We start from the raw sequence: 17,171 nt of genomic DNA, 5'->3' as shown, positions 1-17,171 counted from the left end.
AGCCCCATCAAATTATGCGTGTCACGAACCATTTGCGGCTAGTCTTTTTCATGACTAATGATGGCTTTCCATACAAAACTGCCGTGCCGTTGCTTTTTGTTAAAATTAATGCAGCACTCTTGAATAATATAAAATAATTTAAAAAAATTTAGAAAAGTTGACAAGTTAAAGTCGGTTCTACACTAGAAACATCCTACTAGTTATATAATGTATTGTAACTAGATTCTAGATTTATAGGACAACTAGTGGCTGAAAACACTTTAAAAAGTCGGTTATTGTGCAAGGACCGACTTGACTAGTTATTTGCCAACTTAGAGAGTTGGTTTAGCAACTCTATAAATATGCAAGCAGCCCACTTATGTAATCAAGCAAGAAAAGTTGAAAACTACCAGCTGCCCTTTATCCAACTAAGTCTCTAAAGTTTTGTAACTTTCCTCCTCCATTCAAAAAAAATTACCTTGTTACTTTTTCAAGATGTTTTCCATTCCAGATCAAGCTATTTTCCTAAACACTAAACCAACTATTTCCTAAACCTTTCCATCCCATAAACCAACACTTTTAAGTCCTCCCGGCATGGTTAAAGCTGCTGCAAATGTGACAGTTGCAATAAGCATTGCTACTACTAGATTGCTATCGAATACTTTTGAGGCCGCCTGTGTAGAAGTAGCTTCCAACTCTTTTCTGTTGTCCATAATTGCTCATGTGCTAGATGTATTTTTCTGATTTGGATTCCGAAGTTGTTTGGGCTCATTAGTGGATAAGTGTCGTTACCACTAGCTTCGTTTCAAGGCCTGATTTGAACTAGCTTGCGCCCAGTTTTGTCACTTATGTCCAATGGCGGCCGGTGTGCAGGGCGTATCCTTCTCTGAAGGTTCTAGTTTGTTTAAGTCATTGCTATTTTTTGTTGGAAAAATGTACCACCCACGGAGGACCCCAACTGCTGCAACACTGGACATCTGTTGATAATTTCCTAGAGAGAGAGAGAGAGTGAGTACACCACAGAAGATGTCAAAATAAATGATTATTTTTAACCTAACTTCACTCACTGACTGGGTAATAAAAAGTAGGAAAAAATAAACTAAACAAATGATAAAGAAAACAAATTATTGTATCACGTTGTATGTCATATTTTTAAATCTGTTTGTATTGGTGGAATCTATTTTTATTAAAACACCATACACAAAGTGATATAATAATATGATCTCCTTAATGTTACTCTCAAAAATCAATATATCAATTTTTAATTCATTAATCATTAGATGGACAGGGCCATAGGGAGAATATCTTTTTTCTTCTTCTTCTTCTTTGTTTTGTATGGTTTCCCGCTTGAACATAGAATCCATTGCATGCGTACCTGTACTTCAATACATTGACCAAGAAAAATATCAGTGGCTTTTGAGAGTTATTTATTGATAGCTGTCGCGTCCACTCTCGTGTCAGAATTCAAAATGGAGATAATTTCATCAGCTTCATTAATAAGTCCCGCAAGCTTAGGCGTCCTCAATATGTACTTAACCACACCTCTTTGTCCACCTAAAACTGCAGCATGAAGAGCCGTTTGGCCTTTTGAGTTAAGCAAATCACAAGCATCAGGCCGACATCGAATTAGCTTCGCCATCACTTTGGTGTGGCCTGCATGCATAGGTTGCGACATGGAATTAGCTCCGCCATCACTTAGATTTTACTTCACATTCCTCTTTGTTCTCCGTGCAGTGACTAAAGTAAGTATTCTTTTGCATGCCCTTCCTTGCTTTGACAACCCAAATTCCAATTCTTACTGTTAAAACTGTACTGATTGTTGTTGGTGGATTCTTAAATGTTTTTTAGGCAGCAGATTACTTGGAGCAGGCTGAGTATGACACTGGTAATCATGAGGAAGACCTGAAAACGCAGTCTTTGATGAGGCAGCTACTCTACAATCCTAAACTCCAAGATTCATGTCCTCTACCATTTGATGAAGCAAAGCTCTGGAAAGGTCAAAGCGGACCCCCACTAAAGCAACAGATTCAAAACCAATTCAGAAACATTAGGTTTGTCTCTCAGCATTTGCTTCACTAGTAATTAGTTTATACTGGATGAAGCATGAGCAACTTGATGTGGAAAAAGTACTTATTTCATCCACAAATTGCAGTGCATCAATGGATTGTGTGGGCTGCGACAAGTGTCGGCTTTGGGGAAAGCTTCGGGTTCTTGATCTTGGTGCTCCATTAAAGATCCTCTTCTGTTGATGGCCAAAACCATCCAAATCAACCTGTGAGTTCTTGCAGCTCTTTTTTAATTTATCTCTCCCTGTATTTTCTTACTGTTCTAAAAACTGGACCAGATTGGTTGTTTCTAAACACATTAACCAAAAACTTGCCTGCCGGTTTGGTTTATCCCCATGGCTACTAAGAAATTTGAGGAAAAGAAAAGGAAAAAAGAAAACAGATAACAAATCAAAGCAAGACAATAAATTTTTTGAAACTAAGGAACAGCGTTTCATGCGCATGGTTGGATCAATTTCGAAAGTCATGGATACTGGATAGCTTAATTCTTCCCATTTATTCAATTAACTGCCATAACAGGTCAATCGAGTGATGAGGGTTATGAGGGTCAATCGGGTCAATCAATTAACTGACATGCATTCATCCCATTTTTCTCTCGTGTGCAACGCTGCCCGGAGATTCCGGTTTCATGAAATCGGAAGTGATGTTTTGTTGGAAAAATGGGATACCAACTGAAAGCCCCAGGTGATGCAAAACCTGACGATCAAGTAAACTTATGCTTTCCTAAAACCATATCGAGAAAAAGTAGATATTATAAGCGCACATTCGAAAATCGACTATGCTTTGTAACATTATTATTGTGGGAGCGATTTTCGTCCAACAAGAATATTCGCCCAAGATTCATTTGTCTTCTCCGCTTCTCTTTCTCCTTACAAAACAAATCGGAGTAAAAGGACCACATCCGGGGGAGTTGGCTAAAGGCCCTCCGATACCTAAGTTAGGTTGAGTGTTTCAAAGAAACTGAGTGGCTGGAGCCGTGTGTGCTGGCCGGAGCCTTGTGTGAGAGAGAGAAAGAATATGGCGGCTAGGGTTGTGAAGAACAATTTCTGCAGAGTTTTAGTAGGAATTTAGATGTACCTCAACCATTGTGTGTATCTATCTTTTTATAGTGGTCTCAGACACTAGGATTTTAGAGGAATAATTCCGTAGATGGAAATGGATTATTCGTTCCCGATTTGGAATTGATTTGATTAATTAGGAATTTGATTTATTAGGATAAGTCAAATCCCTAATTGTGGTAGGAATCAAATCAATTCCCAATTTAATTAGGTAACTCCTCATTTAATTGGGAATTGTGGTAGGAATCAAATCAATTCTCAATTTAATTAGGTAATCCTCAATTTAATTGGGTAACTCCCAATTGAATTGAGTAACTCCCAATTAGGTTGAGTAATTCCCAATTAGGTCAAATAATCCCTATTTGACCTAGGGTTTTGATTTAATTCGGTTCCCACAATTATTAAATAGGATACAAAAACACATCGCAAATGACTATTTAGTATTGTAAATGGTTATTTAGTTTAGTGATATTTCCATGTTATGCTTGAAATTTCGCCGTAAAACAAAAAGCCTCAAGCGTTGAAAGAGAAAATAAAAATATATGTACTTTTTTCTATACAAATGTGTAAGCGAAACCTTTTTGATGGGTAACATCTCATGGAATTTGTTATGATTGAATAATAGAAAATAGGATAAATTGTTAATGGCTATCAACTATACCACGAGTTCAATTTTTGCCCATAAACTCCATCATGGAAAAAAATAGGTTCTTATCCTCCTTAAATTTAAACATATGTTGAACGTACTGGTTCTATTTAGTGGCCAATTTTTTACGGGCAATTTTAAGACCATAAATTTGGGAGCAAATAGGTCTTTCCCTGTTCTTTCTTCTTTATATTTTGGTTTTAGTTTTATTTAATTATTTTTTTCTTATTTAATTTATTTTGTTAGTTCAATTCTTTTTTATATATATTTAGAATGAATTTTCAAGTTTACCCATCAACTTAACGGATAATTTGACAGAATTTCCAAGTTCACCCTAGGGCCAAATTATGATCAAACTTTACTCAACACATCCTAGAGCTAGTAGAAACTTTTTGTTGTTGTTGTTGTTGTTGTTGTTGTTGGATAGAGCTAGTAGAAGTTGAAAGAGAAAATGAAAATATGTGTCCTTATATCTATACAAATACGTGTCCGTACTGCATACCTGTTCTCCAAAATTGTCACCAAGAAAAAAGTCATTGGCCTGTGAGAATTCCTCATTAATAGCAGTCTTGTCCACTCTACGATCATGTGTAAAAGTTGTTATAATTTTTGCGATTGTTAGAGCATCTCAAACAATCTTTTTAGTATCTTTACAATGTTAAAATATGTGAGCCACATCATTAAAATATACTCAAATAACCTTATCAAACTTTAAACAATTTCAAATAGATTTCAGTTTTTTAGTTTTAGTTTTAACTTTTGTTACTCCTCCCTCTCATCCTCCACAAAATATTAATGTAGTAAACAAAAGGTCATTTGATAACTATTTCAATTTTATTTTTTAGTTTTCATTTTGTACTAGAGTATAGAGGAAAGTGAGAGTTAGAATGGGAGTGAGGATGAGATTGAGAGAGAGGATTAGAGGAGGGGATGAGAGGGATGAGTCAACAAACTTCAATTTAAAAAGTTTGGTTTGCTACTACTATTGAAGATGCTCTTAGGGCGGAGTGCTTTTGGAGCTGCGAAAAGCGCTTCTAAATGGGTGAAAGTGCTTTTGTCTTTTAAAAATGGTGTTTGGCAAAAATTGCAAAAGTGCTTTGGATGAGATCCAAAAGCACTTGGAGTGGTTTTGGAAGAAGCACTTGAGAGGTGCTTCTTCTCAAAAGTGATGCAGGACAAAAACACGGGAAGCACTTGACTCCCTTTAATGAAACTTTTAAAATGCCAAAAATACCCATATTTAATTTTTTTTAAATGCCATAATACCCTTTCTTTCTTTTTCTTTTTCTTTTTTCTCTCTTTTTCTCTCCTATTAAAACCAAAACACCGTCTTCCATCCCAAATCAGTGCTGCATGAAAGATTTAAAAGAAAGAAAAAAAATTAAACAAATGCTATGAACAAAAGAACTCACTTGAACAGTCAAATTTCAGACAGATTTTATCTGCTGCAAAGAGTGAGAGACAGATTACGAATGAGAAGAGAATGACTCACAGTTGATGCTTCAACAGAGTTCAAAATGAAATGGGGTCACTTTTCTTCTCTGATGCAATGGAGTCTGTTCTGCTACTATCCATGCATGGAGCAACTTCTTCCCTGTAAAGATACCTCTTACGTAGATCCAAGCATTCTCGAATCATCTTGTGCACTTCTTTTTTTTTGTTTATTGACTCTGTACAGAATTGTCTTGACAAATAGCCAAGGATGCATCAAGTTATTAGCTACATTGAACGATAGAATATTTCTTGTTTGGTTATAAGTTATAACTAAAAAATTTGTTTTAATTCAATTGCCTCAAAAGAATCCTTTGTACAAATTACCATGTCAATACCTACCGTACTACAACATTCAAAGTTCAAACAAAATGTTATATACAACTACAAGTCAAGAGGCAAAAATTATTCAATAGCATATAATATGCAGTTCAACCAATAAATTTTAAGGTCAAAGGAACTTAGAAGTAAACCAGATTCAGAGCTTTGAAAGTACTAATGGCTGGGAAAATGGGATTACCATGCATTGATACACTTAATGGAAAAACTATGTTGGCAAAATTGTGATAATTCTTCACGGAGTTTAGTGAGGCTGTATCTACCTTCCCATCGCCTTGCAGATCAACACCAGGTTTTGCCTCTGGCGAGGCTGGAGTTACTATAGGGGAAGAGATGGTTGAAGAACAAAATCTAATCCATGGGCATGAGATGGATGACGAATGCGACAGAATTGCAAATCTACTTATGTCTAGTTAATTCCTTTTTTATTTTCAAAAAATGATTAAAAATTATACTTGGTGAAGTTAATACTTTTTTATATTTTGGGATCCTATGAATTTTTATTTACTATGTTCATTATAATATTTTGGGATTATTTAAATGTTTTAAAGTACTTTTAAAAGCACTTTTATTGTGTCAGCCAAACACTCAATAAAATATCAAAAGCGCTTTTATGTAGTGTAAAAGCACTTTTAAATGTGACATCCAAATGACAAACTGTTTCTTTGTAGAAGCGCTTATGTCATAAGTAAGCGCTTCGGTAAGAAGCACTGCCAAACGAGTTAGTGAATGAAATATTGAGAAGATCATTATTTTTCTTTTTACATTTCATTCTCTTTCTTTTTATATATAGTTAATGAATGAAATATTAACAAGATCATTAATATCGTTAGTCCATGCCTATACATTCCATTACTCGAAGAATATTATTATTTTTTGTGAGATTACTCGAAGAAATATCAGTAATTAACAATCGACAATTTTTATGTCAACAGTCAACTACAATTAAAGGGCTTGAATAGTTAGAGCATTTACCTATGCACCTGAGGTTCTAGATTTGATTCCTCCTCCCTCAATATTATTTATTGAAAAAAACGTCAATAATATATTATCTTTTTGAATCCTTGTACTAATTAAATACAAATACGAAAGATTAGGTGCCCCAAACAAATAAAAATCTAGAACCAATTATGCTGAATTATGAACGACCTAACTTATAAAAATACTTTGGAAAAACTATAAAGCAATGTAAAACAAAAAAGACGCACAACAAATAAAAGTTGACATAACTTATGATAAGGAAACCAATAAGAAACACTTATTAAAACTAATTAGTAAAACTAAAACAAAAAAACCAAAAAGACTTATCATGAACTTCTAAGGGCCTATTTGGGAGAGAAGCATCTCCCACATGTTTCATCATATAATCACTTTAAGTGATTTTAAGTAATTTTTAAGATAAACATCTTCCATGTATTTCTCCATAAATCACTTAAAGAACGATGTGCCATGTATTTCTCCCTCAATTTTTGAATTATAGTCATATACGCTGCGATCAGAACAAGTAGCAACCCCAACATACCAATTATAGACAGAATAAAAGCAATGGGGTTTTTAGGTGGAGCTTTTCTTTGGTGTTTGGGCGTCACTGCCATCGTGGCCGACCCAAATGCTACCAGCAACGATCCGATGGAATACTGAACGAGAACTGCAGGTGTGGTTATTTGGATTGGCATTAAACGTACTAGAGTTGATTCGTTACAGATCGCAAGCATTGCGATCATGAAGGATCCGAAGTTGAAAATCTGAAATACTTGGAAAAATGGATCGTCCGATAGAACCAGCTTTCCGTCGCTTTTAAATCCACCTGGAGGGGTTATAGCTGCTGTAAAAGTGACGGTTCCGATAAGCGTTGTCACCACTAGATTGAAATTAGATAGCGACTTTTGCCTCTCGTGTTCAATGGCCGATGTGTCCGGTTTGTTGAAATCATTGCTGATTTTTTGTTGGAGAAATGGATCACCCACGCAGGACCCGAACTGGTGCAAAACCGTACTGTCAATAGTTCCCTAAACAATACAGAGAGAGAGATAGAGTAAACTTGTCAAAGATTATTAATGGATCATTTTAAAACAGAAAAAAGAAAAATAATAGATCAATTTCAATTCCAATACTATTATTTGTACTATATTTATTTACCTTATTTGTATTAGCGAGGTGGTAAGTTAATATTGTACAAACACTCGGCTGTCTAAGATCTAGAAGTTGAAAGAAAAAAAAAAACCAAATAACTTTTGATACAGTGATATTTATCCTCAGGATTTGGAAAAGTTGCAATTTTCACCTCCCCCAATTAATCCAATAAAAAAAAAAAATGTGGGAGATCAGGCGAAACTGAGTTTTTAAAATTTGTCTGAAGTTGATCCACATTCAAACCATTTCAAACTAAATACAAGTTTATGACTCCTTAAAACGTGATTAAAGCATCCTTATTCTTTGCTTTGTAAGTGATTCTTAAACTTGATTTTGGTGCAAATTAGTCCCTTTATATGCAAGGATCAAAATACTGAGCTAAATACTTTCTGACCAAAGTAACCCCCCAAAAAAAAAAAACACACTGGTTATTTCTTATAGAAATTGTTATGTGTGTGTGCACCTGTATTGCTTACCTGTTCTTCACTATTTTGACCAAGAAAAATATCAATGGCTTTTGAGACCTTTTTATTGACAGCAGCCTTGTCCACTACTCTATGGTCGGCCGTCAAAATGGAGATAATTTCTACTTTCTTGTACTTAACAGCGATATGCAAAGGAGTGTTTCCGTCTTCATCAGCTTCATTAATAAGTCCCGTAAGTTTAGGCGTCCTTAATATGTAGTTAACCACCTTGCCTTGTCCACCTAAAATTGCAGAATGAAGAACCGTTTGGCCCTTTGAATTAACCAAATCGCAAGTATCAGGTTGATATCGAATTAACTCTTCCATGACTTTGGTGTGGCCTGCATAGGCTGCAACATGGAGAGCTGACATTTTCGATGATAAGTCCATGATATAAGAAGCAGAACTATCAGATTCCATCAGTAGTTGAGTAGCTTCAACGTTCCCTGTGAATGCTGCGTAGTGCAAGGGAGTCCATCCAATAGCATCAACTTCTTTGATTAGGTCTCGATTTTTGGACACCAGAATCTCCACAACGTCTACCATGTTGACATAGGAAAAACTAAAGAGGTGAGAGGCAGTGAAAATTTCCACCAAAATAAAATCCTCGTAATATAAAATCAACACATTTCATTAGGTGATGCCATGTTCACTTACCTTTGTCTTTGAGTTGTTCCTGAGTCACTGCGGCATGCAAAGCTGTCAATCCGTTTGTCCCCTGAAAAGAAGGAGAAACGCCAGACTCGTACGCCTTCAAAATACAATGAACAATGCTTGGAGTGCCTTTTCTAACAGCTAGGAACAAGGGCGACTCATTTGCCTTATTAGTGAAACAACACAATTGAGGATCGGCTTCCATTAACCGAATCGCAACTTCATCGTGATTGTATCGAACAGCAAGATGCAACGTTGTGTCGTTATCCGAGTTTTTCACTTGGAGTAACTTGTTTTGAGATTCACCATCAGCTGGTCCTCTCTCCTCGTCACCTCTTTCCATGTGATGAAGCGATTTCCTTGCATGTTCAATGAGGAACTCAACTACTTCAACACATCCTACTTTGGCAGCAACGTGCAGTGGAGTGTCACCCTTCTTGTTGGTGGCCCAAAACAGTGAAGATCCATATTCAAGTGGGATGTCATTGAAGAATTTTATTTGCTTGAATTCAGCTGCAATGTGAAGAACATTGTTGTCTTTGGGTGTTTTCTTATAAAGAACATCTGGTAATTCATCACCATCTTTAATCCTTCTGAACAAACCCACATCGCCGGATGTTGCCGCCTCATATACCAAACGATCCATGGCTTTGAACTCTCTGAAACTTGCTTAATGTAGCACAGGAAGCAGCAATGCCTTGAAGAGGATTGTGTTGTGAACTGTGCTTAGCATTGGAGGCATAAATAATTCTGAACGGGCTTAGTGCTAGAGTAAATTTAAACTTTGGCTTTTTAAACTTTCACTTTTGGAAAAAGCCAAAGTTTTTTTGTGGCTAAAGGATTCCTTAAGAAATCCAAAAATAAATATGGGCAATTTTGTCCATTTTGGCTTCTTTTAAAAAATTTCTCTCTCATTTGGCATTTTCCAAAGTCTTCCTAGTGCTAATTAGTTGTCAGGAAAACAATATTCTAATATATAATATATTTTATTTCTACTAAACGTGAACTACACCAAATCCCTTTGATGAAAACTTAGTTGAGAGGTTTTTCTCTCTTGATACATATAAAGGGGTTGTGTTGTTGTACACTCTTTACACACACCTACCTTTACAACTAAAGTAAAAGTTGATAATATCTACAATCTTTATATACTTACTTTTTAATGCAAGCGATAGTCTAAACTACAGGAGAGGGGAATTTCTCACATATACACATACAAATGATACTATGGAGATTCGAACTTGAGACCTCTTGTCTGCAAATCAATGTTTTTTTTCCACTGTGTTAGACTCCGTTGGTAATAATGGGTAAATATACTTTTTAACTTAGACAATCTGGTACAGTAATGAAATGGTATTTAATTATAATTATGTTGAAACTCATCAAGAGTCAACTACCTTAAACAAAAGTATCCGATATTTCTCCCAAAAAATACTGGTTGATTTTTATTATTAATCAATTACCTACAAATACATACCTGACTGGGGAGACTTTGGAAAAACCCAAAGGAGAGATAAATTTTTTAAAAGAAGCCAAAATGGACAAAATTGTCCTAATTTATTTTTGAATTTCCTAAGGCATCCTTTACATTTGCATGTCTTTGATTTGAAAGTTAAGAGGTTTTTCTGTCTTTTTTGAAAAAGCTTTGACTTTTTCCAAAAGTGAAAGTTTTTTTGTGACTAAAACCTAAATTTACTTAATTGAAAACACTTAGAAACACTCAATATATTTTGTCTAATTAGGGATAAAGATACTTCAACATATTCATTTCAATAAATAAAGACCCTCATGAGAGCAAGTGCATCACCATGTGATTCAGCACATTGGCCCAAGCGGGCAGCCACCATGTGCTGCTAAAAACGTTGAAGGAGTCGTGAGAAATTGAGTGTATATGTAAATTTGTAAATTTTGTTTTATAGTATTTAAGAAAAACTCAAAACTAATTTACAATCGATGGAGCAAAAATGGAACGAGCTTCATTTTAAGCTCATCATGGGTATTCGTAAATTGAATGAGCTCTATTAGTGTATTTGACACCTGCAGAGTTCATCGAGACTCACAGGGATGTAGTCCTCAACTTTAATCACTTGTTGTTATGTGTTTGGAGAATGCTGGCAACCTTCTCTTCAACATTCTCTTTTGGATCTTATCTTTTTTCCTCATGACATGTTTCACTTTCTTTACACTTAAAACAATGTAACTAATGCATCAAACAAGCTAACATTTGTTTTCCAAATTTATCATTCTTAAATGTTTTGTCCTTCAATTTATTCAAAAATAATTTTACAACTCTCTTACCACATGTAAAAAATTAAATAATAAAAAATGTCAGTTTTTAAAATTAAAAAAAATTGTCTATTTTTTTCAGAGATAAAACTTCTATTTTTTTTAAACACAAAAGAATGGCCTGAAAAAACACACTCAATAGAAAGATCACAATTTTATACAGAAAAAATACTTCCTTTAAAAGGAAGTTCTTTAATTGCATTTTTTTAATACTACTAAATAAAGTTAAAGAGCATTTTCAGTAATAACTAAAAATATTTTTAAAAAAACCCCAAATAATCAGAATCCAAATGAAGTTCATAGTTTTATTTATATTTTTTTTATATCTCTTAATGCCTTTGGAGTCTGATTATTTGAAGAAAAAAAAAATCCTAAAATTCTGGCATACCAAATTTTCGATTTAAACCAATTTCTCTCCTTACTCCGTTTGGAGTCTTTCAGAAAACCAAAAATAAAACTAACGCTTTTTCTTATTTAATTTTTAGTCTTATTTGAATGTCTTGTTGCCTTTAGAGTCTTTAAAAAAAACGTTTTTTTTTTCTTAATTAATTTTTAACAAGGTGGTAAAAAGTTTGTAAAAAAATTTGGATAAATTAAAAAAAAATAAAATCAATATATTTAATAAGGATAAATTTGGAAAACAAATGATAGCTTGTTTGATGCATTAATTACATTGTTTTAAATGTAAGGAAATGGACACATGTCCTGAGAAAAAGGGTGAATGTCCAAAAGAGAAAATCGGAATCATAACGCGGAAGAAGAGAGAGAGAGAGAGAGAGAGAGAGAGAGAGAGAGAGAGAGAGGAAAAGAGAGAAAGAAGAAGAAAAAAGAGAAGAAAAAAAAGAAAGAGAAGCGGTGCACAAAGGAAGAAAAAGTAAAGATAAGGAAGAGAGAAAGGAAAGAAAAAGTGGCTTTAGCCTTTAGGGTTAGGTGTTGGTTGATGGGCTTTAGTTGTTGGGCCACCAAAATATATTCATATTTTTTAATTTTCATTTGATATTGGTTTGATTTGGCCCGATCCGATTTTAGAGATGTCAAATCGGAATTGGAATCCGTTAGAATCAGTCCAGTTTGTGTTGTCAAGAATCGGTCCAATTTGTTGCTGGAAAATGGGACACCATTAGAGCGTCCCAGGTTGAACAAAAGCTATTGAAGGCATCCTAAATAAACATATATATGGAGAATTATGGTCTTGGTCAACAAAAAAATAATGCAATAATATGCTAGGGAGACCATATTTTTGTAGCATACATACCCGTTCAAAATTATCGCCAAGAAAAATATCGGCAGCCTTGGAGAAATTTTTATTGACGGCAGCCTTCAACAATTTCCAAATGTGGGTAAGCTGCGGCGAGATGCAAAGGAGTGTTGCCATCTTTATCTGCTTCGTTTATAAGCCCATCAAGCTTATTCGTCTGCAATATGAACTCAACAACATTTATTTGTCCACCCAAAACGGCAGCATGCAGAATCGTTTGGCCTTTGGCATTCAGCAAATCACATGCATCGGGCCGATATCGAATCATCACTTCCAAAACCAGGTTTGTCCAAGAGGTAAGCAGCAGAGCTATCACATTGCATTAACAATCGAGTTGCTTCAAGGTTTCCCCTAAACGCTGCGTAGTGTATGGGCGTCCACCCAAGTGCGTCCTTCTTTGATCATCTTGGGATTTTTGGATAACATTGTGTTCACAATATCTAGGTTGATATACAAAAATTAGTGAGGAATTGAGAAGAGTCATATTTTTTTTTTTAAAATATTGATTACAGTTTTATCCCTTCTTTTGCACTCTGCAGTATGGTCAATTCTGAAATAAACTCATACGTATTTATGTTATTAAATTACTAAATATTGCAAAAAAATCAAATAACTTTATGGTAGCCTGTAAGTTGTAGTTGATCAAGGAGGGTCTGAACTTGGGTATCCCAGGGAGGCAGTTTAAAGAAAAGAAATTAGAATTGGAATTAGGTTATAGGGTTACGAGAAGCGAAGATGATGAGGGGAATATGGGAATAACGATGGGTGAAAAAAGTATACTATTGTTTCTTAAAAGAGTGCTGTTAATTTCACTTATTTATGTTATTTTTTCAAGTTGACTAAAAAAAAGATATTTTTTCACCAACCTATATTCACCCCCTTTATGTTTTAATCCTCTCTTCTCATCCACCATTATTTCCAAATTATCCCTAATCTATCAATTAAGTAGGGTGTGTGAGAAAATAAGGTGATTGGGAATAGGAAACGGGGCTAGCAATAGTGTGGCCCGTTGAGAATCCATCATCAATAACAATTTGAGCACCAAATGAAATTGTGTTTGTAGGGTCCATTTAATAACTATTTCGACTTTAGCTTTTGTCTTTTCATTTGAAGATAGAGGAAAACATATAGGAAAAGGGGAGAGAGAGAGAGAGAGAGAGAGAGAGAGAGAGAGAGAGAGAGGAGGGAGAAAATGTAATGAAATGTTATACAAAATGAAAACTGAAATGTCTTTTCATTTGGAGGTGAAAGTAATCTCTTCTAAATTTATCTTGCAAAACGTGGTACAACTGAAATTTCCGTACACAGACTAAGCCTTGCACTCTCAACACCAGCCGCTCACACTCACAACACAAGCAAAAATAGCAAAATGTAAATCAAGGAGGAAAACAGAGGAGAGAAAAAAGCTCTCGGCTTTTTCACTGCTGCTCTATATATTATATTGTGTTCTAGAAAGGCTTTTCTCTTTTTGGGTTTACATAAGCGGCGTCAAATTTTATGGTCTTGCAGGCAGATCTTTCCTTCCCTCTTCATTCTTGCTAAATGTGGATTATAGTTCCATGACGAAAACATAAAAGCATAAAACAACACAGAAAATAACAACCATAGCATACTCTCAGTAGGACTCCCCTTGCCTTTATTATCCTGCACTGCCATGAAGCCTGAAAAAAAATTGCAAAGACAAGTCCTCCAACAGAACACTGAAGGACAAGTGCACCCGTTTGGATTGCTAATAAACTTTCCTGTAGTAATTCATTGTAAATTACAAAGGCTGATAGAAAGGAGGCAATGTTGGAAGACATAAACACTTTAAAATATGCACTTCCGTCTAAAACCGCTTTCCCGTCACTTTTAAGTCCTCCAGGAATGGTGAAACCTGCCGCGAACGTTGCAGTTGCGATAAGTGTTGCTACCAGCAGTGTGGTATCGCATCGTTCCATCTCACGATCTGAATAGAGTTGAGGCGTCTCTCTTGTGTTTGTGATTTTGGCCGATGTAGCGGATGTATTGTTCACCGGAGCTTCTGGTTTATCGAAATCACGCCTGATTTGTTGTTGGAAAAATGGCACACTGACAGAGTACCCCAGGCGATTCCACAAATTTAAAGTAGAAGTATCAAACAGCCGCCAAAACATAGAGAAATTGTGTAACCTTGTTCACTTAGATGGCGATCCTTAAATACGACAACATTTATAGCCTATTGCCTGTCACATTTTAGTCATTATTAATTTAGCATCGATGACAGAGGACAAAGTGTACTAGGTGCAAAATATATTTTTTGTCTTCTCTTCGAAAGTTGAGGGGAAAGTTTCAAACCCACCTACACAAAAAACATAACAAAATAATATGCTCGTCTCAGTCGTCTCTTAGTATATATATACATCCGCCCTGTCAAACCCTCGTACACTACAAACATAGTTTAATGATGTGGACTTATTTTATGGTAAACATACCATGGCATTTGTCTATTGGCTAGTTAGAGGAACTCCAGTTTGACTCACCCACCTGATGCAGTCTCACTTGGTTTCTGCACCCCACAAGAATTGACAAGAAGAAGGATAGGGCATCAAATAACAAGAACACTTGGAATGATGGCTCGCCATATATAAAACCGAGGTGCCGTTGCTTTTAAGTCCTTCCAACATGGTGAAAGCTACTGCAAATGTGACAGTTGCAATAAGCATTGCTACTACTAAATTGGTATTGAATACCATTGAGGCCGCGGCCTATGAAGTAGCTTCCAAATTTTTCTGTTGTTCATAATTGCTGATGATGTATTTTTCTGATTTGGATATTCCAAGGTTGGTTGGGCTTATTAGTGGATGAGTTCCCTTAATAATATATGATTTTGGTGGGACATTGTGGATGCTCTAAAAAAGTATGAAACAAAAAACAAAAAACACCATAAAAAGTTGACAAAACTTATGTTGAGGAAACCAATAACAAACACTTATAACTAATAAACCAATAATAACAAACACTTATGATAAGCGCTTCTAAATTACGCGGTTGCTGACTTGTCTCTCCCTGAGCTTTTGATATACAAACGTAACGACGGGGATGAGAGCAAATGCTATAACAAAAAGTTGGAAGATATTGAGAAAAATATCAACTGGACTTGGTCCAATGGGAATAATTTGAAGTGGACCTTTGCTGTGGCCTTTGGGCGTCACTGCAGCTGCCACCGAAACAAACGCTACCAGCAACCCTCCAATGGAATACTGAATGAGTCTTGCAGGTGTGGCTACTTCGATTGACAGAAAACGTATTGGATTTGATTCGTTATAGATCGCAAGAATTGCCAGAACGAAGGATACCTGGTTGAAAAGCTGAAATACTTTGTAATAATAATTTTCGAATAAAACCGGAGTCCCATCAGTTTTATATCCTCCCGGAGGGGTTAAAGCCGCTGCAAAAGTGACGGTTGCGATAAGTGTCGTTACCACTAGCTTCGTATCAAGTCTTTTCAAGGCCTGATTTGAACTAGCTTGCGCCCCTTCTTGCCTCTTAAGTCCAATGGCGGCTGGTGTGCAGGGCGTATCCTTCTTTGAAGGTTTTACTTTGTTGAAATTGTTTATACCGTATATTAAGGACCAATGACCACCTGACACGTGGACGGAAACAACAGCTTGACATCACTGGCCCTTCGGCATGTCCCCTACCGAATCCTACACTTCCTGGCGCTTTTGAGCTAGGACACGCATCATGCTCTAGACCAGCTCCCCCAGTCCCACATCGGAAATATGAACATAATGCACGCCTCCCCAGGTCTATATAAGGAGACCCCTATTCCCAAAAGAGGGGGACAGAAAAAACCAACGGTACGCTACCGCTTGATCTGTAGTCTAAACTTTACTAAACCCGTACTTACTTAAGCATCGGAGAGCCTTCGGCCGGTACCGCACCGGTACCCCAAGGTCTTACCGAACGTTCCCTTTTTGCAGGAACTTGATCTTCCGAAGACTAACTCCCTTCCGAAGACACAATATCTCTAAGTTGGGCGAACCACGTGTCAAACCACTTTTTCGCATCAACAGTTTGGCGCCGTCTGTGGGAAACGAAAAACAATTAACCCACTATCCCCTAAACACATGGGGACCACTTCAATACCCACTTTTCTATCGGAGGACGGGGCACCGTTCGGAAGGCAAGCTGGGGCTAGCCCAGCACTACCCCCATGCACTCCCTACGGAAACGCCCCATCAACCCAAACAACCGCCGAGGCCGAGCTAGTAGCCCAAATCGCATCTCTGCGAAAGGACATGGCTAGGCTTCAAGAGCACAACCACCACCTTTCGTCCAAAGTGGACGAAACCCAACGGCAGCTGCACCAGCAGCAACCGCAGAACGTCCAGACGACTCACTCTTCCGAAAGCTTGGGAACCCCTCATAAGAGGAGGCACCGAAGGGCAGCAAGGGCAACGCCCGCGCCCTCCAAACAACTGGTGGTGCCGACACCTAGGGACCAACCACACATCCCGAAGAAGGTCTACTCTGATTGCCGACACAGGCTTAACGATCGGGAGGCAGAGAGACAGAAATCCCCGATCAGGATTAGCGCTCGACTACGAGAATCCCGGATGAACGCCGGGGGAAGTAAGTCACCAATTCGGAAGGTCCAAGGATTGAACTCCACGGAGTCTGCATCCGAGTATATCCCTTCCGATGCGCAGACGTCCACAAACCGTTCGGTATCAACTCAATACTTGGGGGATAACTCCGTGAGCCCGCGAAGGCGCTTGGAAGACTATGATGCCGAAGGAATCCCAAGCCGAGACCCTGTTGTCCGGCTCCTTT

General features: G+C 36.8%; 1 protein-coding gene, 1 long non-coding RNA gene and 1 pseudogene across 2 annotated transcripts; 1 reads left to right on the top strand and 2 right to left on the bottom strand.

Moving 5' to 3' along the window:
- The first annotated feature begins 1,676 nt into the window (after nt 1–1,676).
- On the top strand, nt 1,677–2,197 carry LOC117624929. Its single transcript, XR_004585390.1, has 3 exons — nt 1,677–1,721; nt 1,828–2,030; nt 2,132–2,197. It is a non-coding gene; the product is annotated as an uncharacterized LOC117624929 (long non-coding RNA).
- A 4,764-nt stretch (nt 2,198–6,961) lies between these two features.
- On the bottom strand, nt 6,962–9,498 carry LOC117625269 (ankyrin repeat-containing protein At5g02620-like). The gene is made up of 3 exons (XM_034356859.1): nt 8,834–9,498; nt 8,189–8,715; nt 6,962–7,588 (listed from the first exon to the last, which is right to left on the bottom strand). Exons 1-3 carry the CDS (start codon nt 9,474–9,476, stop codon nt 6,962–6,964), a joined length of 1,797 nt encoding a protein of 598 aa, XP_034212750.1. The 5' UTR covers nt 9,477–9,498.
- A 5,872-nt stretch (nt 9,499–15,370) lies between these two features.
- The window catches only part of LOC117625268, a 12,792-nt pseudogene continuing 10,991 nt past the window's right edge, over nt 15,371–17,171 (bottom strand).

Source organism: Prunus dulcis, chromosome 4 (genome assembly GCF_902201215.1).
Source record: "Prunus dulcis chromosome 4, ALMONDv2, whole genome shotgun sequence".
Taxonomy (NCBI): domain Eukaryota; kingdom Viridiplantae; phylum Streptophyta; class Magnoliopsida; order Rosales; family Rosaceae; genus Prunus; species Prunus dulcis.
Note: the sequence above shows the minus strand (reverse complement) of the source record. Positions and strands in the feature narration are given on the sequence as shown.

Excerpts from the sequence above, each read along its gene's own strand:
- LOC117625269 (XM_034356859.1), bottom strand. The coding sequence starts at position 9,476 with ATGGATCGTTTGGTATATGAGGCGGCAACATCCGGCGATGTGGGTTTG. Across the intron at positions 8,716-8,833 it reads GGAACAACTCAAAGACAAAG|ACGTTGTGGAGATTCTGGTG; the intron begins GTAAGTGAACAT and ends TCAACATGGTAG. Across the intron at positions 7,589-8,188 it reads GTCAAAATAGTGAAGAACAG|GGAACTATTGACAGTACGGT; the intron begins GTAAGCAATACA and ends TGTATTGTTTAG.